This window comes from Triturus cristatus, chromosome 3_1, assembly GCF_964204655.1.
Source record: "Triturus cristatus chromosome 3_1, aTriCri1.1, whole genome shotgun sequence".
Lineage (NCBI taxonomy): Eukaryota > Metazoa > Chordata > Amphibia > Caudata > Salamandridae > Triturus > Triturus cristatus.
Window position 1 is genome coordinate 656106686 of NC_140583.1, and position 26970 is coordinate 656133655.

The window sequence follows — 26970 nt, forward strand, 5'->3', positions numbered from 1 at the left end:
ATGAGGACTCAAATGATGCAAATAGCAGATACTCAACAAATCACTCTTATATACTCTCCTAAGCTGCCTATCGAACGGTGTGATTGGTTTTCTTTGAGCGGGGACAGGGCAGTAACAGAAACACTTAGTACGCTATCAGTAGAATACATGGGGAACTTCTTTCTTAGCGGTACAGTAAAAACTTGGGACCAAACACTAACACATGCTCCTCAGGAGTCCACGGTCGATGCCTACAAATACTACAGGGTAAGGCAGTCGCTATGGGCACTCTCGGGAGACGACATGACAGAACCGGAGGAGACAAGGTCACTGACATACCTCCTACATGCTAAATCTCCATAATGTGGAATTACAGCATTATACACACTCTCTAAGGGACACAACACTCTGGCGTTGGTCAAGACCCAACAGGAGTGGCAGGTAGAGTTGGGCATATAAATTACTGAGGCGCAATGGGCACACTGCTTTGCGAATACAAAGTCCATTTCCCAAAATAGGAGACATAGGTTTATACACTACAAGTACCTCCATAGAGTATATTACACCCCAGCTCGACTGTACAAATATGGTTTGAGGTAGGACGACCGGTGTATAAGATGCAAGGCTAGCGATGTGAACTTCACTCACTTAGATTGGGAGTTCCCAGGAATTTGAGTGTTTTGGAAGGATGTGTTCACCGCTCTAATAGAAATGCTAGAGATACAAATACCAGAGTCCCCACTGGTTTCACTGCCTGGGTATGATAAGGAAATACTGAAGTCAGGATGCAAAATGGCAGCAACTGGACACCTATTTGCAAAACCAAGAATCGCAATGCGCTGGATGCGAGGTCTACTACCCTCGTGGGAATGGCACACAGACCTAGCTTACTGCTCCACACAGTCACACAATTATAATGCCCTTATTCCGGTCCGTTGTAGACCCAAAAATATATGGTTGCCATATTAGACATACTTGGCGCGTAAGACAGTTGAAGATGAGGAACCTGAGGGTCAAAACAGAACAGGAATTGGACGGATTCTATTTAGACTATAAAAGGGGCAGGTAATAAACCTTCCAGGGCAGACACTTACTACACGTGCAGAGATGCAGACAACAGGAGAGGTCGGGCATACATAGAGATATTTGAGTTGCGCCCATAGGGGGAACGTAATTGTGGCAAACATAATCTTGTATATTTATATTTGTTTCAAATGTGATTGACCGTTTGATCTCAGAAATAGTATCTGCACAGATGTAAATGTATAATATGTACTGCTTGACTGGTTGTGATGACTGGAAAAGTATAAATAAAGTTTTTTTTTAAAACTATGGAAGCTTCATACAACTACATCTAACCATCTTTCTGATTGATTGTATGTGCGTATCCAGTCCCCCTTCGGTCAGAGCCAAGGCATGCACTTTCCCCGGCCAGCTATGAGAACATCTCTTGCACTTCTAAGAGTTAAACCCTTTAATGTGATGCAGGGCATATGAGCACTTGCAGATTTGTCCCTCAATACATGCAGCCAGACTCCCATGCAGGGCCGGTTTTAGGGCGGTGCGACCGCTGCAGCCGCACTGGGCGCTGACCTGAACGGGGGGGGGGGAGGGGGCACTGACCCCATGGGGCGCTGGGTTTAGCAATGACTCATGTTTAAAAGCACTTGCTGCAGAGTAACTCGTACGTCCAGTTTAAGGCAGCGATAAAAAATGGCCTTATTAACTCTTGTGATTAATGTTGCAGCTAGAGCGAGAGTTTTGTTTAGTGGCAGTTTTGATTCGCCATAAAGTAGCACAGAGGGTTATTAATATGGCTGATACAATGAATAAATCTGTATTTTATGTGGCCAGCTGAGTGGATTAGTAAAGCCAGCCTTTACCAGCGCATTAAAACTAATGAAATGCATGTGAGCGAGGGGCCTTAGAGAGATGAGGGGAAGTTTTGCCTGGTGATAGTGAGGGAATCCGAGGAGGAGGAGGTTATTGGGGGGGATCAAAAAAAGAGTGCCACACTGGGCGCCACCAGCACCAACGCTGGCCCTGCTCCCAAGCCGTCCTTAAGCGACCTGACGCTAATCATTGCGCGGCCGTCCAGCAGCAGCGCCCTTCCTTCGCCTATAGCGGTGCTGAGGCTCCCTCCTCCTCCCGCCCCTGCCGTTGATGACTGGTATTAAGGGAAGACATTTGCCTCGAGGACAGTTCTTTGAAGTTGAACCTCATTATTTGCGCCTTCAGTGCCACTGACCCAAGCGCAACGGGGCTGACTGTTTGTTGTTGCAATTGAACAATTAGCTTCCTGAGTTTGTGCACAGAAGCAGGGGGCGCCCTGGCAGCTTCAGGCCAGTGTTTCCAAGTCTGACGCAAGCACCATCAATACCGGAGTATCCATGAACACTAATAGGAGAGCGTTGATCTGCACCCACTCATCGTCAGCCCAAATATATGACAATGCCGGACTTCCACTCGGTTCCATAGGCTACTCACCCAGATCCAAGTAGAGGAAATCCCAGCGTGGGCTTTTATGCATCCAAGTAAAATTAAAATGTGACTTTTTGCCTTTGTGATGGATTCTTAATAAGATGGGGAAGTTTCTTTACACCTTTCCTACTCTGCCCCAGATAGCGAGGTATCCTGAATTCAAATCTTGTACAGAATGCACCTTGATCCTGGTGTCTCTTAGTCTCAGCTGACATTTTCCTCGTTCTTTGTACTAATGCTATAGTTCTGGAGGTACCTCTTCTCCTTACGTTCACAGTTGACTTGCTCTAATATACACATGCCCTTTATGTCTCAGCTTAGGAAACAGTAGTTGATGCTGTCTGATGACAACCTGGACGTCCTATAGGCTGGCAGGCCATGAACTGTCAGGAACCAATATTGTAGTAAAGTGGCTGATGTTTCAATTTCTTTCCCCTACACCTTAGATCATTTGCCTTTCTTTCTCTCCCCTTTTCTCATTTTTGATAATTAAACACCCCCAAGTTGACGTGTGCTATACAAAAAAGTTGACGTGTGCTTTACAAGTGGAGTGGTAACGTCCTATTTAGCTGCAGAAGTTCTATTCTAGCTAAATCTCGACAAATCTTTTTCCTGGTGTGCAGATCTTTTTCAACTAGTTTGGAAGCTTCTTCACCTTGTGCAGAACCTTCATTTGGAACTTTCGGTTATGGCTTAAATGTCTCTTTAGCTGTTAGACACCAGTGATCTCAATCTGGTTAATTAGGAAGTTGTTTCAACTTGTTCTTGCTACCTATGCTTTCGGAAGGAGCAAGCTGAAGGCTCTGTTTTCTTCCAAGGTTGCACATTTGCTTCCTGACGTTCCACATGTTCCGTAAGGTTTGTAAGTGGCTCCCCATCGACACTAGACGCATCGTCATTCAAGCCTGATCACCAGCCGACTTGTCTACGGCAACGCACTCTGCAGGTATCACCGCGCCACTCCTCAAGAGACTACAGATCATGCAGAACTCAGCAGGCAGACTCATCCTTGACCTCCCCAAGTGGACCCACATCACCACCCACCTCAAGAAGCTCCACTGTCTCCTCATTCAAAAGAGATGCCAGTTCAAGATGTTGATTCCCACCTTCAGAGTCCTCCACAACCTAGCACTAGACTACATCAACCACTGACTGAATTTCTACCTCCTGTCCAGACACTTGTGCTCTGCCTCCCTCTTTCTCACCCACACATCCTGCATATGCCACAGCACACCTTGCTGTGAAATCTTGGAACAACCTCCCACTTCACCTACCATCCTCATTGTCCCTCCTGAAATTCAGACGAGGACTCAAGGTTATGCGATTGATCCCCGGCAGCAGCAACAGTCAGCGCGTGGATACCTTACGGGTGATTAGATTCGCTTGACAAATCCATCTGGAATGAATTGAATTGGAATACTGGTACATGGTACTCCTCATTATTCAAGCCTCTTGTGGAGCATAGATTACCACCTCTTTGTTTGGTTCTTTCTATTCTTCCACGTGTTCTCGTTTTTCTGGGACTTGTTTTCTTTTTTGTAAAGCAGTCTGAGTGTGCATGTTTTTTCAAGCTGTTTTACTGGTGTGAGGCTCTGCCATCCCTCAGGCTCCATCTTGGTTTCTCTCTGGTATTTTACTCTCCCCCAGCCCGTGCTCTGTTGCTCCTTGCTTCTCTTTTCTCCCGGCCTCCGCTGTCATTAGCTTCCTCGCCAGGTGTGCCCATTGTGCTGTTGCCCCGGCCTTCCACCCTCCATGCCCTTGTTCTTTTGCCCCCGCAGCATGCTCGCTAGTTTGCTTCCCTTCCCATGCCCTCCATGTTGCTTCTCTCTCACGTGTGCCCAAGTGTTGCTTCCGCCCCTCTGTGCTGCTTCCCCCACCCTCCTGTTGCTTCCTCCACCCCTGTCCTCCATGATTCCATCCACTCCCCCAGGTATTGATTCCCCCCACACACAGAATTTTCTGTCTCTCGCCTGTGTTTCACCCTTTGCGCTTGACCTACAGAGACGCTGGGGATATTTGTATCTGCTTCACCAGGGAGCAAATGACCTGCCCAACTTTTGGATCAACTTCTCCAGGGAACAAATGCTGCAGCTCCATTTCCAAAGGGGGCAGTTGCACCATAGCCCCGGCACCTGGGGTGTCACAGTGGAGGAGGTCATGTCTTCTTTCTTTCAGTGAAGACCGCAACTCCCCACTTTGACGCTAACACTAGCTATGCTCTTGCTCCGCAGAGGGGCAGAGCGGTCATTCCTTCTTTCTGCTCCACAAGTTTTAGATTTGACTCCAAGGACTTCAGTTTTACTACATTTCAATTTAGGTCTCGCCTGTGAGACAGCTTTCAGTGGTCTATAGGCAAATGCCTGTTGTGAACCACAGGGCTTTATAGAGATGAAAAGGGTGGGGGCCTCTAAAATGAGCCAAAGTAATTAAGGTGTGACCTAAAAAGGTGACCTACATTCTGTGCTTTACACATAGTTCTCCCCAACCAGCATTAAGGTGTTTTTTGTGAGTTTTCTGCTAATGCATTTAGACATACCACACAACAACAAACATATGCTTAAAATAAGCCAGACCTATTATTGTCTTTGCGACTGCTTGTTAGCATTTTGATATAAATGAGTAACGATTTTGTTGTAAATAATTAAAGTTGGTAATTACAATGGTACCATATGTGACCATCATCACTACATGTGCTCTAGAGAGAGACCGCGGATTAGATGAGCATGTAATCCAAACACTATAATGGCCTACTGAGTCACACTGCCTTCAGCCTCTGCTCCAGAGCTGTCAATCATGCCTCATCATGAACACCCTCCCACAACTAGAACTTACCCGGACACCTAAATGAGTCTCAGCTCCCTTGTCTGATATAAGTTTTGCAAAACCCAAGAGCTCAGACTTTTAGAGTCAAGACATCTTGGCTTTGCCAATACTTAGACACAAAATTGCACTAAAACAAAGAGTTTACCAATATTAACACATTTAAAGCCTTTACTTACCTAAAATGTGCAATGTATATACAGCAACATATTGCTAAACACATTGACAAAGCAAATAGGTTTCCCAGGTGAGATTTATTGGCTAAATCTTATGCCATGTTCTTCCTGGTCGGGCACTCGGGTGGAAGAAAAGAATCCTGCAGCCATCTATAGGCTGCTGTCGTAGCTTTTAAAGGGGCTGGCTTTCAGATGCGTTATCGGTTCAGCTGTAATGAGAATGGTTCATATGTGCCGAACACAAGAGCTCGCCCACAAGGGCAATCCAGAGGTGATCTTGCATAATTTAGGAAGGGCAGTGCACTCGGTGCCTAGTTGACCTTAAAACCAGGAACTGAACCCAGGTGCTCAATATGCCTGGGCGAATACTGGAAGGCTGCAGCGGTGAACAGCCGATGTTGTTAACCCATTGCAGTTTCTGCACCACCTTTGCCTTCCCGGGTACATGTTTGACAGGAGCACACGTTATTCAGTGCTACTGCTCTGAGGGTAGAAAACCCTTAAATTTAAAGGTGCAACCTGCTGGCCGGTCTATGGGAAATGGATGCATTATCTGTCTCCCTGCATATTCTAGAATACTTTTAAACTGGTCACAGCTGTCCATGAGCAACTCACCCGGCAGGAGTATAGAACGTACAAGAGCATAGGCCCAGCAGACGGAGCTGGCTTTCTAACAAGTCTGATTACCCTGTTTACCTAAGACCTAGTGCTTTAAATGGGCAGGCACAAGTGCTGGAACTCTGGGAACCTATAAATTGGGGGTCAAGTTGCAGCGACAAAAACAGGGTGGAGCCATAGGCGTCTGACAGTCAATGTATATGTTTCATGTCTTGTAAATCTGCTGCGAAGAATTTGGCAACAAGCGGAATAGTGATGTGTTTCCTGCACAGCACATCATGTAACATGCAGATGACAAATATTTTTTTGGGCAAATGGGCAAGTGAGTTACTGCTTTTGACACAGATTATTTCATTACTTGCAGTTCATAAATTGCAATCCTTCTAACATTGCACAGTAAGCTATCAACGAGCATGGAGGGCCAGCATGTAAACTGCAAGGCATGGGTTTAATACGTTATTGTTTGTTCTCAATCTGTAGTTATTATAAGGCGGCTAAAAGGGTTTCATTGGGAAGTAATAAAGTCTTATTAGTACAGGCAACCTCAAGCACCGTATTAGGTTTTAAATCCTGACTTCATGTTTCTCCCGGCTATGTACTCTTAACATATACTCCCTACCAGGAAAGACAATTTGTGACTCCTACACATTGAAACTCTCATTGTCTTTATATAACTTCCTGTACAATGATTTACACTCTTACATGATGTATTGTTAATGTATCTGCGTGGGTGATCTAAATTGTTCTGGAACCCTACATTGGGATGAGCAGCGCTATAAAAGAATTAAATGAAAAAATGAGTAAGTGCTATTTAAATTGTTATTCATTTTAATACTCATACCGACTGATACACCTGACAGTCTTACTGTGCATGCATATCTCTTATAAACAGGGATTGAACCAAGCTCTCTGTCTTTGTTTTCCCCTCCAGTGTGTTGGTGTCTAGGTGTTAGGCTCAAGATAGCCAGGATTATATTAGAACAAAAGGAGGGCTTGATGGCTCTTTAGATTCGGACTTTGATGTGGGCCCAGCTGGAGTCTAAGGAAGAAAGCCCACTTGCTGTCAGCACTTTGCAATTCTGGGCATAAAGCAGATAACTTGCAGGAGCTACTGATTTGTGTCTCTGTATCTACAAAGTACAGCGTGACAAATTCAGCGTATTTTACTGTGGCAGGGTGATCCCCGATTCAGTTAAATGTTAGACGCTGGAGCCTCTTTTATTTTAGCACTGGCAGGCACTCACAGGAACTTATGCTCTGCCTTCATGTGACTTCATATCAGGACAACACACATTCTCCTTCTGGATGCAAAGCTATATAATTTCTGTGTTAAGCATGTTCTTACCGAATTGCGAAATGGTTTCAGGACGCATTCGCACCGATTCAGCTTCTTTACATGGTAAAGAACAAATGACAAAGAAATCAAAACTGACAATTTTGATTTATATGGCTGCACTACCTAGATTTTAGGAGAACCCTAAAATATTTAGAGCTTTCAGAGTCATCCACATGCGCATGTTTCTAAAGTGAAGAAGCCTCAGACCTGCATCGCTCTTCTGGTAGCTCATTTATCCTGCAGTGCTACAACACCAGGGAATTCCACCTCTAACAGACACATGCAGCACCGACCAAGGCAGACTTGTCCTGGATCTCCCTAGACGAACCCACATCACCCCCTACCTCAGGGAACTCCACTGGCTCCCTGAGGTGAGGAAAAGATGCCAGTTCAGGCTCCTGAACCATGCACACATGCCCTACATTACTGCGGAACTGCATACTTGAACTACCACCTGAACTTCCATTAGGCCACCTCCGCTCTGTATCCTTTTCTCTAACCCTCACCTCCTGCATCCTACGTAGCAGATGCAGAGGTCGCTTGTTTCCCTACCTAGCAGCGAAGACATAGAACGAGCTGCCCTTTTATCTACGGTCCACCCCATCTCTTCCCAAGTTCCGAAAGACCCTGAAGACCTGGCTATTCAGCTACTCAACTGGACCCTGCCAGCTTCTGAATACCCTCATGGGTGACAAGTAGTGCTCTACAAATCTACTGATTGATTGAAGGCAGCTTCTGTAGGGTAACCTTTGGGCCACTCTGCTTGCGGAATGTCCACTTTGGAAGTGTTGCAAAAGAAACAGTAGATGGACGGAATGCTGGACATTGCAAACATTCACCCCCAGTCGCAAGGTTCTGGGTTTAATCCATCATTTTTTTGCTCACCACACCACCCGAGTTTGGACCCAGCCATATGCAAATCAGTCTTGACCCTGTTCCTTGTGGGAACAGTCCAGCCCGAACTGCCAAGCCAGGTCCTCCATGGACCATAAACAAGCATCCTGGGACCAGTTTCAGAGTATCACCATTCATCAGCCAGGCTAGCTTGAATCCAGTGGTGTCGTGAGCACAGGACCCACGTCTGGGCATACCCTTCTCACTTAGGGCGACATATGGAAAACAAACAGTAGATGGACGGAATGCTGGACAATGCAAACATTCACCCCCAGTCGCAAAGATCTGGGTTTAATCCATCATTCTTTTGCTCACCACACCACCCGAGTTTGGACCCAGCCATATGCAAATCAGTCTTGACCCAGTCTTGGCCCTGTTCCTTGTGGGAACAGTCCAGCCCAAACTTCCAATCCAGGTCCTCCCTGGACCGGAAACACGCATCCTGGGACCGGTTTCTGCATTCTGTCCATCAATTGTTCTCTTTGCATTTGTCACCCTGAGTGGGACGGTATGCCCAGACGTGGGTCCTGTGCTCTCCATGCCACTAGAGTCAAGCTATCCTGTCTGATGAGGGCTGAAAGCCCGAAACCGGTCCTAGAATGCTTGTTTCCAGTCCAGGGAGGACCTGGCCTGGCAGTTCGGGCCGGACTGTTCCCATTGGGCGCAGGGTCAAGACTGATTTGCAAATGGCTGGGTCCAAACTGGAATGGCATGATGAGCCAAAAAACGATGGATTTAGGCCCAGATCTCTGTAGTGGGGTGAATGTATGACATTGCTCTGCATTCTGTCCATTAATTGTTCTTTTTGCACTTTGGAAGTGATGTCATGTGTGGCTAAGCCAGGCTGTTGGGCTGACATGGACATCGTGTCCAGCCATTAGCTTGATGATGCTTTACAATCGGGGCCATTGGAATTATGTGACAGGGGAGGACCAAATTATGAGGCAGGGCTGAGTAACTTATGGGGCAAGAAAAGGCAAATTATGGGGCATAAAGCAGCACATTTTGTGATAGTATTACTTCATTATATTGTTATTTTTACACTTGTTAACACTGTCTGGGCATTGGTTACACCTCATTAGCACTAATTTACCACCCAAATAATTCAGTAAGCAACATAAAGGTGACCATTCAACCTTTGCAAAGGGCCTTCCACTGCACAGTAACACATGTTGCTGCGTGTTTTGTAACTTTTGAACCATTTGAGCAGGAATTTTTTTGTTTGTTAAGATCTGCAGATTATGCCGCAGATGATAGATAATGTGGTAGAGGCGGCAAATCTATAATTATGCGAATAATGGCGTGGCCACACAATCGCATCATTCCAGTGGCCCTGTGTATAATCATGGCATCGGTATAAATAAAGCTGGCTGAGGCAGTAAGTATCGCTTGTCCAGTCACTTACTCAGGCAATAGGAGCATCACCTCAGTATCATCAGGAAGGGAGCTTTATATAGGTCTTGGTGTATAGGAGCCGCTAGCAGCAGCTTGTACTTTTCTCCTCTTTCTTCATGCATCCCTTTTCTTTGTACCACTCGGTTTCTTCTCGCCCTTTCTCTTCCTTCTTCCTCTGTTGCTCTTCTCTTCCCCTTGGCTTTCCTGCTCTGTCTCCCTCACTCTCGTTCTGCTTTCTCTTTCCAGGTGCCTCTCTCTTTGTTCTTCCTCTCAACGTTGTCACCCCTTACACCTGTGACTCGCCTCTTTCTCTCTCATTACCCCGTCATCTCCTACTCCTTGGCCCAGTCCAGCCAAGTGCCACGCATTAGGCGTTAGTCTAACGCATGTCAGTGTTGTGGTCCGCATCACCCCAAGGAAATGCATTAATCACACATTATAGTGCTGCTATAGAGCATGATCAGGTCAGACTGTGAGCTGGCTGCAGTAGCGCGGTGTGCGCTGCTCCCGGCAGGCTAACAGGGCTGGCTCAAGATCTGCTAAACTCGCAGTACTGCCAGTACTGCTCTCTCGTCTACAATGTATCTAAGTATTTAAAACATACACACTGGGCCCGACACACGAGCATAAACTGACTTCACAGTCTCACAGTGAGTGTCCTATCACGGCTTGACTAATAGTAAGTCTGGGTGTGAGTGAGAGACACAGTCAGTTATAGGCTAGGTAGGTCAGGTGAGGTGAGGGCAGTCACAGGGCTGTCCTCCTGCTTGGCTGCCGCCCGCGGTGCGAGCAGGCAGCATAACTTTCGGCTGTGCTTTTAAGCTAGGCCATTAAGATGTTTCTGAGGGCCGCTGCAGCTCCTCCGACCTCGCTGCTTGCAGTGGGGTACCGGACTGATCTCATCGTCTGGTGCAGCTGACCTGCAGTGCTGGAAGCCAGGGGAAGGTAGAGCCAGCAGCTGCTCACCCACACCACGGCTAGCGATAAATCGACGACAATTAATGCCGGAATATGCGATCCCACCTGCACGACTTGACCCCAGGCCCTCCGGGGCGGCCAGACAGTGACTCGGTGTGAGGCAGGCCAGTGTGACTACAGTCAGTCTGTCAGTGCAGCAAATATAGGTTGCAAAGCAGTGTGACTGCACATTCCAGCAGGAGGGACCTGACCTGACCCCAGCCCACTGGGCCGCAGCGCCGCCTCAGCAGCTGCTGCGACGAGGAGCCTGCATGATAAGCAAGTGCCTGCGAGAGTGAGCGCCGATAATGGGTATTTGATCTAATTAAACTAGGTAAACATTATAATTGTGCCGAAAATGATGTGTTAGTTGCTTATAAGACTAGTAGTCCGTGCAACGTACTCTTTTATTATACTACTCAGTGTGTGTCTCTTTTTAAAACAAATTGCAGCCTGCGGCCGGGCTGTGACCCCTTGGCTGTGTGTGCTCCTCTGTGAGCCTCTCCTGTCCATCAATTTCTGGTGCTTTGCAGCAGTTTTAAGATCATCTTAGTGTTTCTCTTTGATCACATGTGTGTAATTTCTGATATATATATATATGTTTCCCTTGTCTTCATTGCTTAATTTTGCTTGAAAGTTTCACTCATAGTTGTTGAAATGCCATTCATATAATTACACTAAAATTATGAAAATATCACACATGGCAATCTGAAACCTTGGCAGTTTTGCAGTCCTGACATAATGAGGCTTCCCACCTCCAGACATAGCTTTTATATACTGTGGGGTGTAATCCCAGTTTACCGTGTCCTCCTTCCATTTCTACAACAAGGTAGAGTACCCCAAATGTACCCCCCCCCCTCCCCAGTATCGTCTCTGTTGTCCAACAGAGGTACTGGGGTAGGATGTCCTTCACATCTCGAGATCTGACCGTTAGTCTTTAATGAAGGAAGCAGTAGCATATCCGAGGATTTGAGGAGAAGACTCAGGAGGTAGGTTTCCATCCACAATATAGTGGGTTACAAGTGGATGATTTACCCCATCATGATTTACTCAAATTAGTGACATTTAAAGAATGTAAGGACACCGAGTAGGCCTCCATCCCTAACGTTTTGGGGAAAAGATATGTGATTTTTGGGTAAAAGGTATGTGCCTCAAGGTTTTGAGGATAACTTCCCTCATATGCCCAGGATGAACACTATTTTAGCGTCAATGGCATCAACAATAAATCTGGCCTCTGAAGGAGCTACACGTCTGGATGTTGTCGATAGAACGGTAGAGGATGCCTGTAAGAGGTTGAATGCAACAGCCAAGTTTGCAATCGGAGCACGTTCCTCCACGGCGTATGCCACACAGGTTCTTCTTAAAGACTTTAAGCAACTATTTAATTGCCCACAAGGGAACGAGGGCCTGATCTCTCTTCTAGCACATATGGAACTCCTATCGAATTTTTTATCATGTGTCACTGTCAGTTGACAACTTGTGGGCTGCTACATCCTCTGCAGGGGCAGCCATTGCTGGGTGTTGTCTCCTTTGGATGAAATCCTGGAAGCTGGATGCAGCTCAGAGGTCACTTATCCAGAAGCTTCCATTTACAGGACCTAGGTTTTTTGGAGCGGAGCAGGATGGGATGGTCCAGAAGGCAGCAGAGGAAAAAAAGTCTTGGTAAAGTTGTATTTTTGGCATGACCTTGGTTGGCGAAGCTGCATTTTCCAGCAAGACCCTATCCGTTACCCCCAGTGCTTTAAATGGGCCGGTACAGAGTACCGGCACTTATTTATTTTGAGAGGGAGAGTACAGGCACATCTCAAAAGAGACGGAATACTTTTAATTGGAGAGTACCGGCACTTCTGAGAAACAAGCAGGTACTCTGGCATGGTGGGGGCGAGATTACCAGTGTTCCACCATCAGTGGCAAGAATAGTGGCATGTGTGCACTCAATATAATCGAAAACGGATGCATTATCCTGTTCCTACACAAACCCCCCACACAAGCAGTTTCTATCTACCATATTGCCAACAGAGCAACTCAGACAACAGTCATTGCCCCTGGGTGTGCAAGCTTTACTGGAAAAACAAGCCATAATGCCTGTTCCAGAGCATCAGAGAGCGGGAAGGTTATATTCTACACTTTTCCTAGTGCCGAAGCCGGACGGAAAACATCAACCTGTTCTGAATTTGAAACCATTAAACAAGTAGATCTTGATCAAAACTTTTCAAACTGTACCCCTTCAGACAATCCTCATGCTGATAGTGGAAGACGGCTTCTTGGCAAAGATGGGTTTACAGGATGCCTTCTTCCATGTTCCTATTCATCAAGCGAGCCAGAAGTTTCATCGCTTTGCGGTGGGAATGCAGCATTTTCAATTTCAGGCTCTACCATTTGGTTTGGCGACATATCCCAAAGTTGTCACGAAGGTACTAGTGCCAGCGTTGCATGCCTTTAACTAAAAGATTTACAGTTTTCACATATCTTGACAATTGGTTATTGTCTGCTTCCTCTCTTTCTAAGGCGCAAGAGGATGTGCATGTGGTAACCGAAGCATTGCATAGAGTGGGATTCTTGATCAACTTTCAGAAGTCATTCCTATATAGAATCCAGGTCAACACCACTGTGGGGCGTGTCGTCTTACCTCAGTCCAGGTTCATAACAATCCAGTCCGCCATATCTCATCTTTTGAGCCAACCGGCCATGTCAGTCCGAGGTTAGCTGAAAATACAAGGTCTGGTGGCAGCAACAAGTGCAATGGTTCCCTGGGCATGTTTCCGCTAGAAGCCATTTATAAATCAACTACTGCACCGCTGGTCTCAGAGTTCTCAGAATGTCGAATTCTTCATACCAGCCAGATCAGGGAGGCATTAGGCTGGTGGGGATAGTAGAACAATCTTTTTTAAGGGAGTTCCTTTTTGTCTTTTTCTCCCTTTACATTTGACTGCGAATGCCAGTCTGTGGGGTGGCGACTCTGGGAGACCAGGAGAGGAAGGGCAAATAGCTCCATGAGGAGAGCTTGCCATCCTCCAATTGAAGGGAACGAGCAGCAGTGTGAATGGAGATGCAGCCTTATTGTTTTCAGTTGGAGGAACCGAGAACCAGGTAACCCGGTGCTATTTGAAGCATCAGGGGGCAACTCAAAGCGAGAGTCTGAATTATTTGCCAGCTAGGTTTTTTGCCTGGGCTGAAAAACACTTTTTGGCTCTTCAAGCAATTTATATTCAGGGTCAGAAGAAATTCAGAGAGGACAGCCTGAGTTGCAACCTCCCGTCTTCAATCATGCATCACCTGCCCGTTGTGGAATTCAATCTAATTTGCTGTCACTTCCCCACCCCATGGATAGGCATGTTTGCATTCCAGCAGAATGCAATGTTACCAGTGTTTTCCTCTGAGGTGTTCTGTCCTTGAGCATAGGCAGACATCACTCTCTCATTCCTGTGGCCAAGAGGGATTGCATATGCTTTTCTATCAATTCCCCTCCTTTCAAAGGTGCTTTGGAAGATTCAAGAGGAGAGGACATTGGTGATTCTGGTGGCACCCTTTTCGCCCAGACACCCAAGGTTTTCCCCTCTGAGGTCACTCTCCTGGGGAATTTCTTAATCTGTCCCTGTTCCTGTTTCTGCTGCTGTCAGTCCAGATGAAACCTCTCAAATGGATGGCCTGGAACTTGAAAGGGTAGGCTTACAACATTTGGGGTGTCCAGTGGAGGTTGCTAGAGATATTAAGTTATCAAGGAAGCCATCAACCTTAGCATCTTACAAGAAGCATTGGAGGTAGTTCCAGAAATGGTGTCGTGTCAAAGAATTTGATCCTCTTTCGTTGTATCTAGTTTGAATCCTTTAATTTGTTAGGGACAGATATTTGCAGGACTTGGCACCCTTTACCTTGTCTGCTTTGCGGTAAGCCTTTAGAGCTCTTAGAAGAGGATAAGCCTGCAAGGATCTAGCACCATTGGTGGAGCAGCTTTAAAAAGTGTTTGTTTGAAGCAGCCAACAGTAGTTACTCCTTCTCCAACTCAAGCCCTATCCTTAGTCTGGAAAGGATTACGATTTTCTCCTTTCGAACCTCTACAGGAAGAGGAACTAGGCTGGTTATTTGCAAAGACAGCTTGTTTTGGTAGCCATTACCTCAGCAAGGAGGTTGGGAGAATGGAGTATGCTAGTTATTTATTTCACCTATTTGTGATTCTTCCCAGACAGGGTGAGTTTGAGATTGGATCCTAGATTTTTTTACAAGATTAACTTGTCCTTCCATCGCTCTCAAGAAAAAATTCTTCCTGCCTTGCAGTCAGATAGTGATGCACAAGTTCCTTATTCCCTAGATATAAAGAGGGTTTTAACCATATAGTTGGACCAAACAGGGGATTTTACAGCGTCCAATTCGCTTTTTTGTATCCTATGGCACAGCTAATAAGGGAAGAAGAGTAGCTTCTTAGACAATTAGACAGTGGGTTCGCAGTCCTGCAGAGTGATGAATGAGTCATGCTCATCTACTGTTCAAGAGCGTTCAACTAGGGCAGTTTCGGGACCTTGGGCTGAAGCGTAAGTGCGTCCTTACAAGAGATTTGTAGGGCTGCAACATGGTCGCCACATCAGACATTTATAAGGCACTACACGTTGGATCTTGCCAGTTCGGATGATTGTAATTTTGCTTCTATTGTTTTGAAAACGGCAATGAAGTAATTGTTGATTTAAGAAATCCGGTATTTCTGCATCATTGATTGTTGGTGTGTGTATTATTGAAGCCTGGTACATTCTCGTTACGTAAGGACTGAGTCGAGGAGGACGAGATGAAGGGGTAATGTTTCAATTACGTACCGGTAATCTTCATTACTCCGATTCGTAGTCCTCTTGGTCCCAGTCCCTGCTGTGTTTTTCACCTCCAATCTGTGGATCATGTAATATACAGGAGACGAGGCGGTGGGAAGGGAAAAAGGACACTGAAAGCTAGGATTACATCTAACAGCTTCTAAAGGCTCTGTCTGCAGGTAGTATGCCTCATTTTGCCAGGACTTGGACTTGGAGGTCTACCAATCAGGCTAATGAAGATTACAGGTTAGTAATTAAAAAATACTTTTTCTCCTGTCCCCTCTTTTTCTTTCTCGCTTTCCCTTGTACCTTCTTCACTCACCCTTTTCTTCCCATTGTTTTCCTCCCTTTCCAAACACTACATTTCCTCCTACCCCTTTCTCTCTTTTCCTTTCCCTTTTCTTCTTGCCTCATCTCGATTCCCCATCCTTTTTTTCTCTTCGGCTTTGGCCCTTCTTTCCATTCCCAGTTTTTTTTCCTCTCGCTATCCCCTTGATCTCCCTCTTCTGAATCTTTCACTGTGCCCCCACTTCAATGCTCTCTCGTTTCCTGAATTTCCTCTTTCATGGACTGTCCTCTAATGTTATCTTTTTGTTTCGTTTCAGCACTGGTTGGAATTCACAAAGTCCATTGTAAAGCAGATGAGATGTGAGTACGAGGCATGGGAAATGTTTCTAACAGGTATTCGTATCTGGCTGGTCGGTATCATAGCTCTAGTGATGGGCCCCGTTATTGTCTGGGCCTCTCTCGCCTTTTCTGACATGACTGGTCTTTATCAGTTAGTGTCGAGCATGGCTTCTGTAGTGGGTGGTTTTTGGGTGGGTTTTTTCGAGTCTTTTCTTAAGAGGGGCCTTCTTAGCTGAAATGTGACTAGAGCAGCTTCTTTTTATATTGACGATGAGGACAGTGAGGGACACAGGATCCTACCGTCCTATAATGAGAGGGCGACATACCTCCTGTAACGTGTGCCTTGCTGTTGAATTTGCCGCGTTCGCAGTTTCTGTAATGAAATGTCAAGACCTGCTGAGGGTGCACAATGACACCAAGTCTGGACCTTAGTACATTGAGAAAAGACCACGCATGGTATCCTGTGACCACAGGACGAGCAGGCTCAGACGGGGTGACAAGAACAAAGATACTGGACTGAGCCTCTAGTTTAGGACCGCGAGAGAGCCTCGGAGTGAGGACAGCAGGATGAGGCAGACACTGGTTTTGGGCAACGGCTGCATGGCAAGAAATGGCCAGAGTGTATACTAGGGTTGTAGAGAGTGTGGACTCTGCCAACTAGAATGGAAAGTAAAGAGGAATAAAAACAGGAAAGCACCATTAGCCTCGATGGATGGTCTTACAGATGATAGCCAGGGAAGAACTGCTTGGGTAGTTTGGACACTGTAACCTGAACGGCACTTACAGGTGTCACCCCAAGGACCAGCAAGAAATGAAGCCACTGTTTGCCAGGACTCCCCACTGACACACACTGGGGATTCCATACATCAACAATTCTGAGTTCTAGGAACTTGTTGAGGGACACCAGGGAAATAAATAACCAGAAGCCTCAATGAGATGGCATTAGACAGGCAGTGAAGACGATGAGGCGCCCTGGGGCTCGAGTGATTGTTTTGTGGGGCTGGGCTAGACGCGAAAGACAATGAGACTGAAATAAAGGAGCACACATCTAACAGGGGGAGAGGAGAAAGCGCGGTGAGGTGCATCCTCAGGGGAGGGCTGCTAGCTTACGGGGAAGAGTACAGAACTCCTACGGTGACTGCTGCAAACTGTTCACTCTTGGAAATATGTAACATCTGGTTGGTGCTTGTGACAGCAGCTCCCAAATGGCACAGAAATAAATGTCCAGAGCCGAGTTAGCAAAGAAAGTTGGCATGAAACGGGTAGTACAAGATACACAAGAAATATGAAGGAACAGGAAGTGCTGAATATGCATATAAAACTGGCAACGACCTGCTGCACCGTTGACATAACTTCACAAGGTGATGCCCAGCTGGCACGTGAAAAGGAGAGAAACAGGCACGAGTTCTGGACTTGCTATGCATAAAGGTAGCTTTTAAATTTAGACTTTGCTAGTTGCAAGGAAGTAAAAGATCAACATGGATACATTTGCTACAAAGGAAGCATAAGAGAATCTTGCGAACTTAAGAACAGTGCAGATCGCCTGGGACTAAGGAACAACATTTTTTGCCAAAAAAATGTGTGAAAACACATACTTGTGATGAGGCCAGTGCTCGGGCAGTGGCCCCAAAAGCACACTGCAAAGTGTAGCTTGTGAGTCGCTAGCAATGGCCTTCGACATGTGTTCCAATTCCATAACGTAGATGTGATCTGGGACCATCGTCAAATTTATTGTACTTGGTTTTGCAATACCAACATATCTAATGCTTTAAAGAGTCTAGAAAAACGCAACAAATAAAATGGAGAAAAGCTTACACGATCTACCGATTGCCCACCCCAACAATAAATAATCCAATATAAAAAGACTACATTCCTACATTAAAAAGCGGGCCTACAAATTGAAGCTAAAAAGAACTTTGAAAAAGTGGCAGTGATCGGCTTTACCAGGCCACTTTTAAAAAGCAATAGCTGTACAATACAATTCCACATTTCTGCCGCCCTACACAAATCATAAAGTAACATTGATAGTGCCAGCACCACTTTGAATGAGCAACCTTCCATTATTTGTGTTTCATCTGAAATCATTGAAAGAAAACGTTTCATTGTGATCAGATACAGTCTCTAGCAACCTTAGCGGTCCGGTGCGGGTTCTGTGCAGTGCAACCAAACTGTCCACTGGTGCACGCGTAGAAGTGGGCTGATCACCTTGTATCGCAAACAAAAACAACTCGAGGGGTTGTAGTACAAGGACTAGTTATCTTATCAATCGACCTGCTGAACTGAGAGGCCGTGGTCTACGCAGCCGAAGGAACAAGAGGCCTGCCAGTCAGCTGTCTCTGCCGCTGTAAGGAGAGGCCCAGGACTCGGCCATTCGCTATCACTGCTTCTCTACTGCGAAGCCTTGTTCCACATCTTGTAAACACAGACCTTGTTAAAGAGACTAGCCCCTAACGTCGATAGACTAGTGACATACCTGGTTATCAAACCGGTACCTTTCATGATTGATATAACAAGGTCGTGGTGTGTTTACCAGGACTGACTCCTGCCTAGACAGGGCCCTGTCAACAAGTGTAACAAAAACAACCAGGCTTACTGATGCGCCATTCAGAAGAAATCGAGCAGTGATTGTACCCTTGGGGAGAGCAATTCCCTGGGGACTTATTGTGCAGCGAGTGCTCGTCTGCTTAAGCTTCCGTCACAACAAGAGCCCGTAATTGGAGAACTGCTCCATCTAAGAGGACATGTACTTATCGAGAGCAGCCAGCGCCTCCATTTCCAACTTCTAGAATCCATGCGCCACCTTGTGGAAAGCCTTGAAATTGCATCACAGTGGTTTCAAAATGTTAGAATCTTAGAGAGAGGCACGGGACCGCAGTGTGCGACATAATTGCATCTCGTCCTGTGAGTAGCCCGACTCTGCCACTTGTTCGTTCGTTCGTTGATTTGCTCCATTTGTTATAGTGATTGTCCTGGCTCGAAGTCTTAATAATAAATCCAGACGAAGTGATGGTTCTCAAGAAGCTTTAATGACTTTTACCACCGACAGGTTTCTTTAACAGGTCTTCTCACCAACGTCTCCTCTGCCAGAATGTCCATCTCATTCAGAATCATGAGATCCACATTCTATCACTAGGACAACAACTAGATTCCATTACAAGACATTGAGCAACATGCAAATTACAACACATCCCCTTTACAACAAAACAAAACTTAAAACAAAATAAATTATACAACTTTATGCAGAAGAAACAACATACCCATAGTCCCACACAATCCCAGGACTTAAGACATTTGAGGTAGTAGATGTTAATATAAAACATAATCCTCATATTTTGAAGGTATGAATTTCTGTCTACATGATCTTGCAACACAACCATCCTTACCCTCTGGAACACAACTAGGAACACTGGCTGTACCCAGATTTATACCATCGAACTTAACCAACCTTGACATACTCCAAGTACAACCATTATTCAAAGTTACAACATTTTTTTTAATCCTTGTGATGACAAAAGGACCAGAAAAATTTGTCAACCCTTTATGGCAATGTTTCACCTTCTTCACCCAAACTCTATCACCTACATTCCACACCTTCACCTTCACAGACCTTTTGTCATCATAACGTAATTTGTATCTTCTTTGATACTCAAGAAGCTTAGTCTTTTTCTCTTCCGCACTCACACCCTTGCTCACCCACCTTGGGAGCCAAACAGGATTTAACTTAGAACTCGCCAATCTTCCTCTCAACGCCTCAAAAGGAGACTTTTGAGAAATCACATTGGGAGCTGTACGATGCGCCCACCAAGTTTCTCTCAACACCTCTCCCAAAGGAACCTTAGTATCCAAAGCTCTCTGGACACAACTTTTGACCACCCTATTCATCCTTTCCGTGAGACCATTCGCTTGTGGGGAATACAACGCAGTCTTTTGATGCACAATACCTAAACCCACAAGAAAATCTTGCATCTCCTGTGAGACAAATTGTACCCCATTGTCTGTCACCAGGTACTTAGGCACACCTTCTGAAACAAAAACATCCTTCAGAAACTCAATCACCGTCTTGGAATTCACAGTGCCCATGCACTTAGTGACCACCCACTTAGAGGTATAGTCCACCAACAATACAACAAACCTCTCCTGGCATGGCATCAACTCCAAAGGGCCCATGATATCCAACCCCAACTTAGTCCAAACTGCATCTGGAACTTCCACTGGTGACAGGGGAACTTGGTTGGTCACATGAGACTTGTCATTGTTAGCACACAAATGACAATCTTTCACCACCGACTCCACCATGCTATCCATCCCTGGCCACCAATACCTTTCCCTGACTCTCCCTTTCGTGAGACTCCTACCAAGATGCCCCTCATGAGCCAAGTTGATTACTTTATCTCTGAGAGTAACAGGCGGAACCAATCTATCACCCCTCAATAACTTGTCCTCACAAAAAGTCAAATCATCCCTAACACACCAAAATGGCTTTAAAACAGGATCAAGATCTTGAAAATTAGGCCAACCTCTAGCTACAATCCCTCTCAAAAGCAGAAAAACTTCATCTTGAGCAGCACTAGACAACCACTCTTCCTCAGAAATCGTCTCCTCCATCACCCAATTCACACATGGTGGCTCCTCCCAGACCTCATTCCCACCTACCGGTAACCTAGACAGACAATCAGCTGACTTGTTGTTCAAACCAGGTATATAATGAACACGAAAATTGAATTCTTGTAGTCCTTCACTCCACCTCTTAAGTCTGGGAGTCAAATGATCACTATGGTGACTAGAGTATATTTGAACAAGAGGACGATGATCACACTTCACCTCAAACGGAATCCCCCACAAGTAAAACTTAAAATGGTGTATCGCCCAATATACACTCAACGCCTCTCTTTCAATACACGAATAGTTAGCCTCTGCATCCCTAAGGGCTCTGGAAGCAAATGCCACAACTTTCTCCTCCCCATTCTCCACTTGCGAAAGCACCGCCCCCAAACCCTTAAGACTGGCATCAGTCGTAAGAATGGTCTTTAACCTTGCATCAAAATGCCCCAAAGTTGGCATGGCTCCGATTTCTGATTTGACCAGCTCAAAAGACTTCTCACACTCCGGTGACCAAACAAAATGCGCTCCCTTCTTTAACAAAACCCTAATCGGTTCCACCACACTGGCAAACCCCTTCACAAACTTGGAGTAAAACTCCGCCATACCAAGAAAAGACCTGACCTGTTCCTTGTTCTCTGGAGCAGGAGCCTTCACTATACTCTCAGCCAACTTAAACTTTGGTTGTATGCCATCACCAGAAATGACATGACCTAGATATGTTACCGATTTCAATCCAATTCTACACTTTTCCTTCTTGAGGGTGAGACCTCTATCTCTCAGCTTACTCAATACCAACCTCAACATTTTTTCATGCTCACTTCTACATTTCCCGTAGACCAAAATATCGTCTTGAAAAAACAAGACATTGGGAAGATCTCCTAGCACCATCTTCATAATCCTCTGAAAACATGCTGCTGCCGAAGCTAGCCCAAAAGGCATTCGCAAAAATCGGTAAGCTCCTAAAGGAGTAACAAAAGATGTTAGATGTCTCGAACTTTCATGAAGCTTAACTTGATGGTACGCAGACGACAAGTCCAACACACTAAAGATCTTTGCCCCCTTCAACAAACTAATACACTCAGAGATGTTTGGCAAAGGCTGTCGATCCACCCAAATCCATTCATTCAATCCACGCAAGTCCACACACATCCTCACAGCAGACCCACCATCCTTGGGTGCTAAAACTATCGGAGACAACCACTCTGATGCCTCGATCTCTTCAATCACCCCCAAACCCAGTAACCTCTTCAACTCTAATTTTAACGGCTCCATCATCAGGTTCGGTACTCTGCGCACTTTATGTACACAAGGTCTGGCCTTATTCTTCAAAACAATTCGGTGCTCAAAACCACTCAAACATCCTAAGGCATCAGTAAACACATCCGGAAAATCCTTGACCAACTCCTCACTGACATCCCCACCATCAATTGACGCAATCTTCCCACATGAACACATTTCATCCAATAACATGACTTGGTTTCTCGGATTGGAAGCATTGGGATTCAAAATTATTCCCAAATCACGTTGATGCCTCCATCCAAGTAAATTATCTCCCCTCACCGCAATGTACACTTTTCCTGTTATTTCTTTCTGTTTAAAAATGATCCTAGCAGTAGTATAACCTACAATGTCCACTCGAGAACCCCCATAACTAAAAGGAGCAATATCTGGAGGTTGCAACACTACACTTTCCAACCCAACTACCTCATCCCAGATTTTGTTACCAATTAGTGTGAATGGAGAGCCAGAGTCAGCCATGACAGTGAAATTGTTATTATCCACCAAAATGTCACAAAAAGGCATAGTCACCTTCCCGGAATCTACTTTGTCTTCTACCACTGAAATATTTGATATAACCAAAGTACGAATCTTGTCAGAAGAACTTTCCGCATTGTGACTTTTCCTTGCAGACTTACAAACCCTGGCATAATGTCCCTTAACCCCACAATTTAAACATACTGAGTCTCTGGCATAACAATTAGGAAAATTTGAGGAATGCGAAAAACTTCCACATCTGTAACAGCGTACCCTCTTAACATCAATGCTATTCTTCACCTCCCTATCAAAAGTACCCTGTTGACGAGGATCACGCTCACTCCGCACTTGAGTATCCTTCTCTCTATTGCCAGCAGTATGTGTATGAGTGTTCTTGAGAGTACTCTTATTCTTTGATCCGGATGACACTTTGGCAATACCATCAGAAAAAACATTCTCATCATCATACTCTGACATAGAGTGCACACTTCCTTGGGGTCTTTTCACATTTTCACTGTGGGTTTGATCAATATCCTCTTTGTCTTTCCTGATCTCCTTCACCCACGAGGATGTATTTTCTACTCCTTCCACAATTGCGATTGCTTCAGTTAGTGAGGGGTTTTTAGACAGTAACTTCCCTTGTACCCTTGAACTATTGGTACATCTGACGAGTTGATCCCTTACCAAGGAATCTGACAACTCTCCAAAGTCACATGTACGTGCTAATGTTTTTAAAGAAGCAACATAAGTACCAACTTTTTCAGTAGGACCCTGAACTCTTGTGAAGAACCTATGACGTTCCAAAACCACATTAATCCGTGGACCAAAATATTGTTCTAACATAGTCATGGACATTTCATAAACATCTGATGGTTCTCCGTCCCCATTACCAATAGTTAGAGGATCCATACTGTCATAAGTGTTTCTGCCTTCAACACCTAAATTATGCAATAGTATTGCTTGTTTTCGTACAGCAGAAAACTTTTCTCCCCCAATGGCCACTAAATAAGAGTCAAAAAGATTTCTCCATCTTTTCCAAGGAAGAAGCGGTTCCCCCTTGTCTGATAAAAATGCTGGTGGTTGAGACATGCTGGTGGAAGCTGCCATATTTTATTTTATGAGGTATTTAAAATGTTTCCCCTCAAAAGCCAAATGAATTGTCTCACCTTAGATGTTCTTCACCAACCAGAAACCAGTTTCTGAAGAAAGAATCTGAAGAAAATCGCTAAACGCGATGTTAAATTAGTTGCCCAAACCAAAATGGCTGCCACGCTTACTGACGCAATGTATTAACATAGCCCAATCTAAGATGGCCGCCACGTTTTATGCGTAACGTAACGCGAGCGTCAGTGTCACCCTGTAACAATCCACGGTCCAGGCGTTGTTGAAGCTGCGCTTGTTACCATGGAGTCAGCAACGCGCATGAAACAGCCGTGAGAGGATCGTTGTCATGGAGCCAGCAGCGCGCGTATGTGCTCGCGAAGCTTCAAACGCGTAAGTGAGCAACGGTTCTCCCACTCCAAATAAAATCCAAATCTCTGTAAAATCGCTGTAATATCCTTGCAAAATCCTTTGTGAATCCAAAATAAATCGAAGCCAGCAGCTGAACGTAGCCTCGTAGTAGCCTCGTAATAGCCTCGTGGTTTGAAGTCCAAATCCAAATGGGTTCGCAGGGGAATCGGTGGTAGTAGCTTGTCCCCAATCAAGCAACTCGTCGCCAGTAATAAATCCAGACGAAGTGATGGTTCTCAAGAAGCTTTAATGACTTTTACCACCGACAGGTTTCTTTAACAGGTCTTCTCACCAACGTCTCCTCTGCCAGAATGTCCATCTCATTCAGAATCATGAGATCCACATTCTATCACTAGGACAACAACTAGATTCCATTACAAGACATTGAGCAACATGCAAATTACAACACTTAAGTTTGACGATCTCGATAAACACCGTTATCGTGTTTTTAAGGCTGGTTCCCTTCCGGGTTCTTGTACGCTCCTTCAGGTCTGAATCGCCGCCTTCAGGTATTGTGTCTGCCAGCTCAGGACAGAGCTGTGCACGGCGCTCTGAACAGCGCGTCTGCGCGCGACCTTACCCCCTCAGCAGAAGCCGTTAACCCCCTCTTACACCGACATTCCAGAATCCACATCGCAATACAGGTGAAGGTTGACCATGGTATGGTGTCCTGTAAGAGACATGCTTTCACAGGTACTCCTGAATATCTACCATCACAACACAGCCCCTCTCCCTTCCACGTGACTTGAAGAATTATCTTTTCCCTCATGGTTACAGGTCACACCGCTGTGGGAGCGGCAAGGGAAAAAAAAGCCAATGAAACTCCGGTAAAAGAGATATAAGAGTTTACTATTTATTCTTGTAAGTAAAGCCAGGGCTTTAAGTGGGATAAAAAAACTGAGGGGTCTCGCAAAGGGGCGAGGCTAATGTCATTAAGGGCGTGGCTTAAAACACGTAAACTAAGAATTTGTGCTTAGCATAATGTGCCACCCGTCTTGTATTTTGTTGTTTGTGTCTTTGCATCCAGATATATCATACAACAAGTAATATCATACCTACAACAAGTCAGGACTGTTGGCTTTGTCAGTGGTTGATAGTTGAATAAGATAAACAAGCAGAAACTATGGCTTGTATATAATATTGAAAAAGCTTCCAGTTAAAGCCCTGGTGACACCACGACAATGTTCCTGCTCCTGAGTTTCAAACAGAGAAGGGAAATCCAGAGAGAAAAAGACTCTGGTTATAGGATTTCCCTTTCCCTAGAACGCTCACCTGGCATGATGTCATGCCGTAACTTCTCCACTAGTGAAAAGTGAGCAGTGTGAGCACGCGCACATCGATGTGCCTGCTGTCACTGCAGTCCGGGAAAAAAGGACCGCCTGTGCCAGGGCACAAATCAGAGCCGATAGAGACCCGTTTCGAGGCCCCCTTTAAAAAACGGCCGGTGCTCAGCACCGGTGAGACCCAGCCCACTTAAAGCCCTGAGTAAAGCCCACAACGGCACAAACGATCAGATGCCACAGGAAACTCACTGACCACTGCCTGCAAGTTCCAAGGATCATACCCTCCATTCGTTCCCAACATGGAACACAAATCATAAAATACAAACAGATTTAAAGCAACATCAACCACTGTGCAAACGTAGACACTACCTCACATACTACATCACCCCTCCCCTTAACAAAACACAATAAATGCTCAAAAGCTGATAGTAAATACAATTCATATTCTTTTAACCTAGTAGGCAATTTCACTATTCCTAAGGAACGAGTGACAACATCACTTTGATTGAAAGGAACATTTGTCTTAGTGACTATTTGTTCTGAAGTACGAGGATTCATTGGAGTAGTGAAAGGAGAATCACTGATGTCTGAGACTATATTCCCACCAGCTAAGGATATATCAATAGACAACATAGAATCAGTATCTTCTCGTAGATTACAAGTTTGATTATAAATGTTTGCTTACGTTTCAGAGATGGGTATCAGACTATTTTTATTCCACCAGCCTCCACCTTGCAGTAAAACTGACGCTGCTCCTGTTTTAATCACCCTAACGGGAGGGGTACATTTAGACTCACCTTTCAAGACACTGTTGTTTTTTTTTTAATCTAAAAAAAATCATTGACATTAAATTCACGTTCACGCACATTATGCTTGATATCATACCAAGTCTTTTGCTTGTTGTGTTTAATCAAAACTCTGTTTTTGATATTAATTTCTTCAGCATTGCCCCTTTGCTTAGGAGATTCACATCCTGAAGCTAATTTTAACCAACTAGGATTTTTTGCTTCTCTACCTCTCAAACTACTAAAAAGGGAAACACCTGTGGTAGAGTGTGGTATGATTAGGTATTTCCAAATTTTGTCTTCCAAATAATGATTCACATCCAAATGAGCCAATAGCGCTGTTTGTATTCCTTCTTTTAAAATACGATTAGCTCTCTCAACAAGTCCATTGGAAGCTGGACTGTAAAGAGCAACCTGAAGATGAGTTCCATCTCAACTTGCCATAAATCTTTTAATTTCTCTGGACACAAACTGTGTCCCATTGTGTGTGACCAACAATTGAGGGCGTCCTTCAGTAGGGAATACCCTTTTTAAGAATTCAAGAGCTGTCTTGGTGAAAAGGGATTCAACAAAAGAGTAGTAAATCCATTTAGAGAAATAATCCACCAACACTATAAGGAATTTCTGACTAGACGGTAGCAAATGAAATTGTGCAGAAAAATCCAGAGCTATCTTAATCCAAGGGCCTGAAGGAAGTGGAACATGATGAAGTGGTTTAACCGTGATGACCCAATGTATATCTAAACCTAGACATTGAGGGCACCTGTCAATTAAAGCAGCCACCATTTTGTCCAAACCTGGCCACGAGAAGTATTGTCTTAATTTTTTGCATGTGGAAGAAATGCCTAAATGGCTTTCATGGTCCACTATAATGATGCGTTCACGTAAACTTGTAGGTGGGACAAATAAATTACTCCTCATGCAAATTTGACCTATGCATGAAAGTTCTGGTGC

General features: G+C 45.0%; 1 protein-coding gene across 4 annotated transcripts in view; it reads left to right on the top strand.

Moving 5' to 3' along the window:
• FRMD5 (FERM domain containing 5) overlaps nt 1-26970 on the top strand; it is a 493627-nt gene that overhangs the window by 310235 nt on the left and 156422 nt on the right. For all 4 annotated transcript variants that reach the window (XM_085644690.1, XM_085644693.1, XM_085644691.1 and 1 more), the window contains exon 3: nt 16058-16100. In XM_085644690.1, the coding sequence (XP_085500816.1) occupies nt 16058-16100 (43 nt within the window). The remainder of the gene's footprint in view (nt 1-16057; nt 16101-26970) is intronic.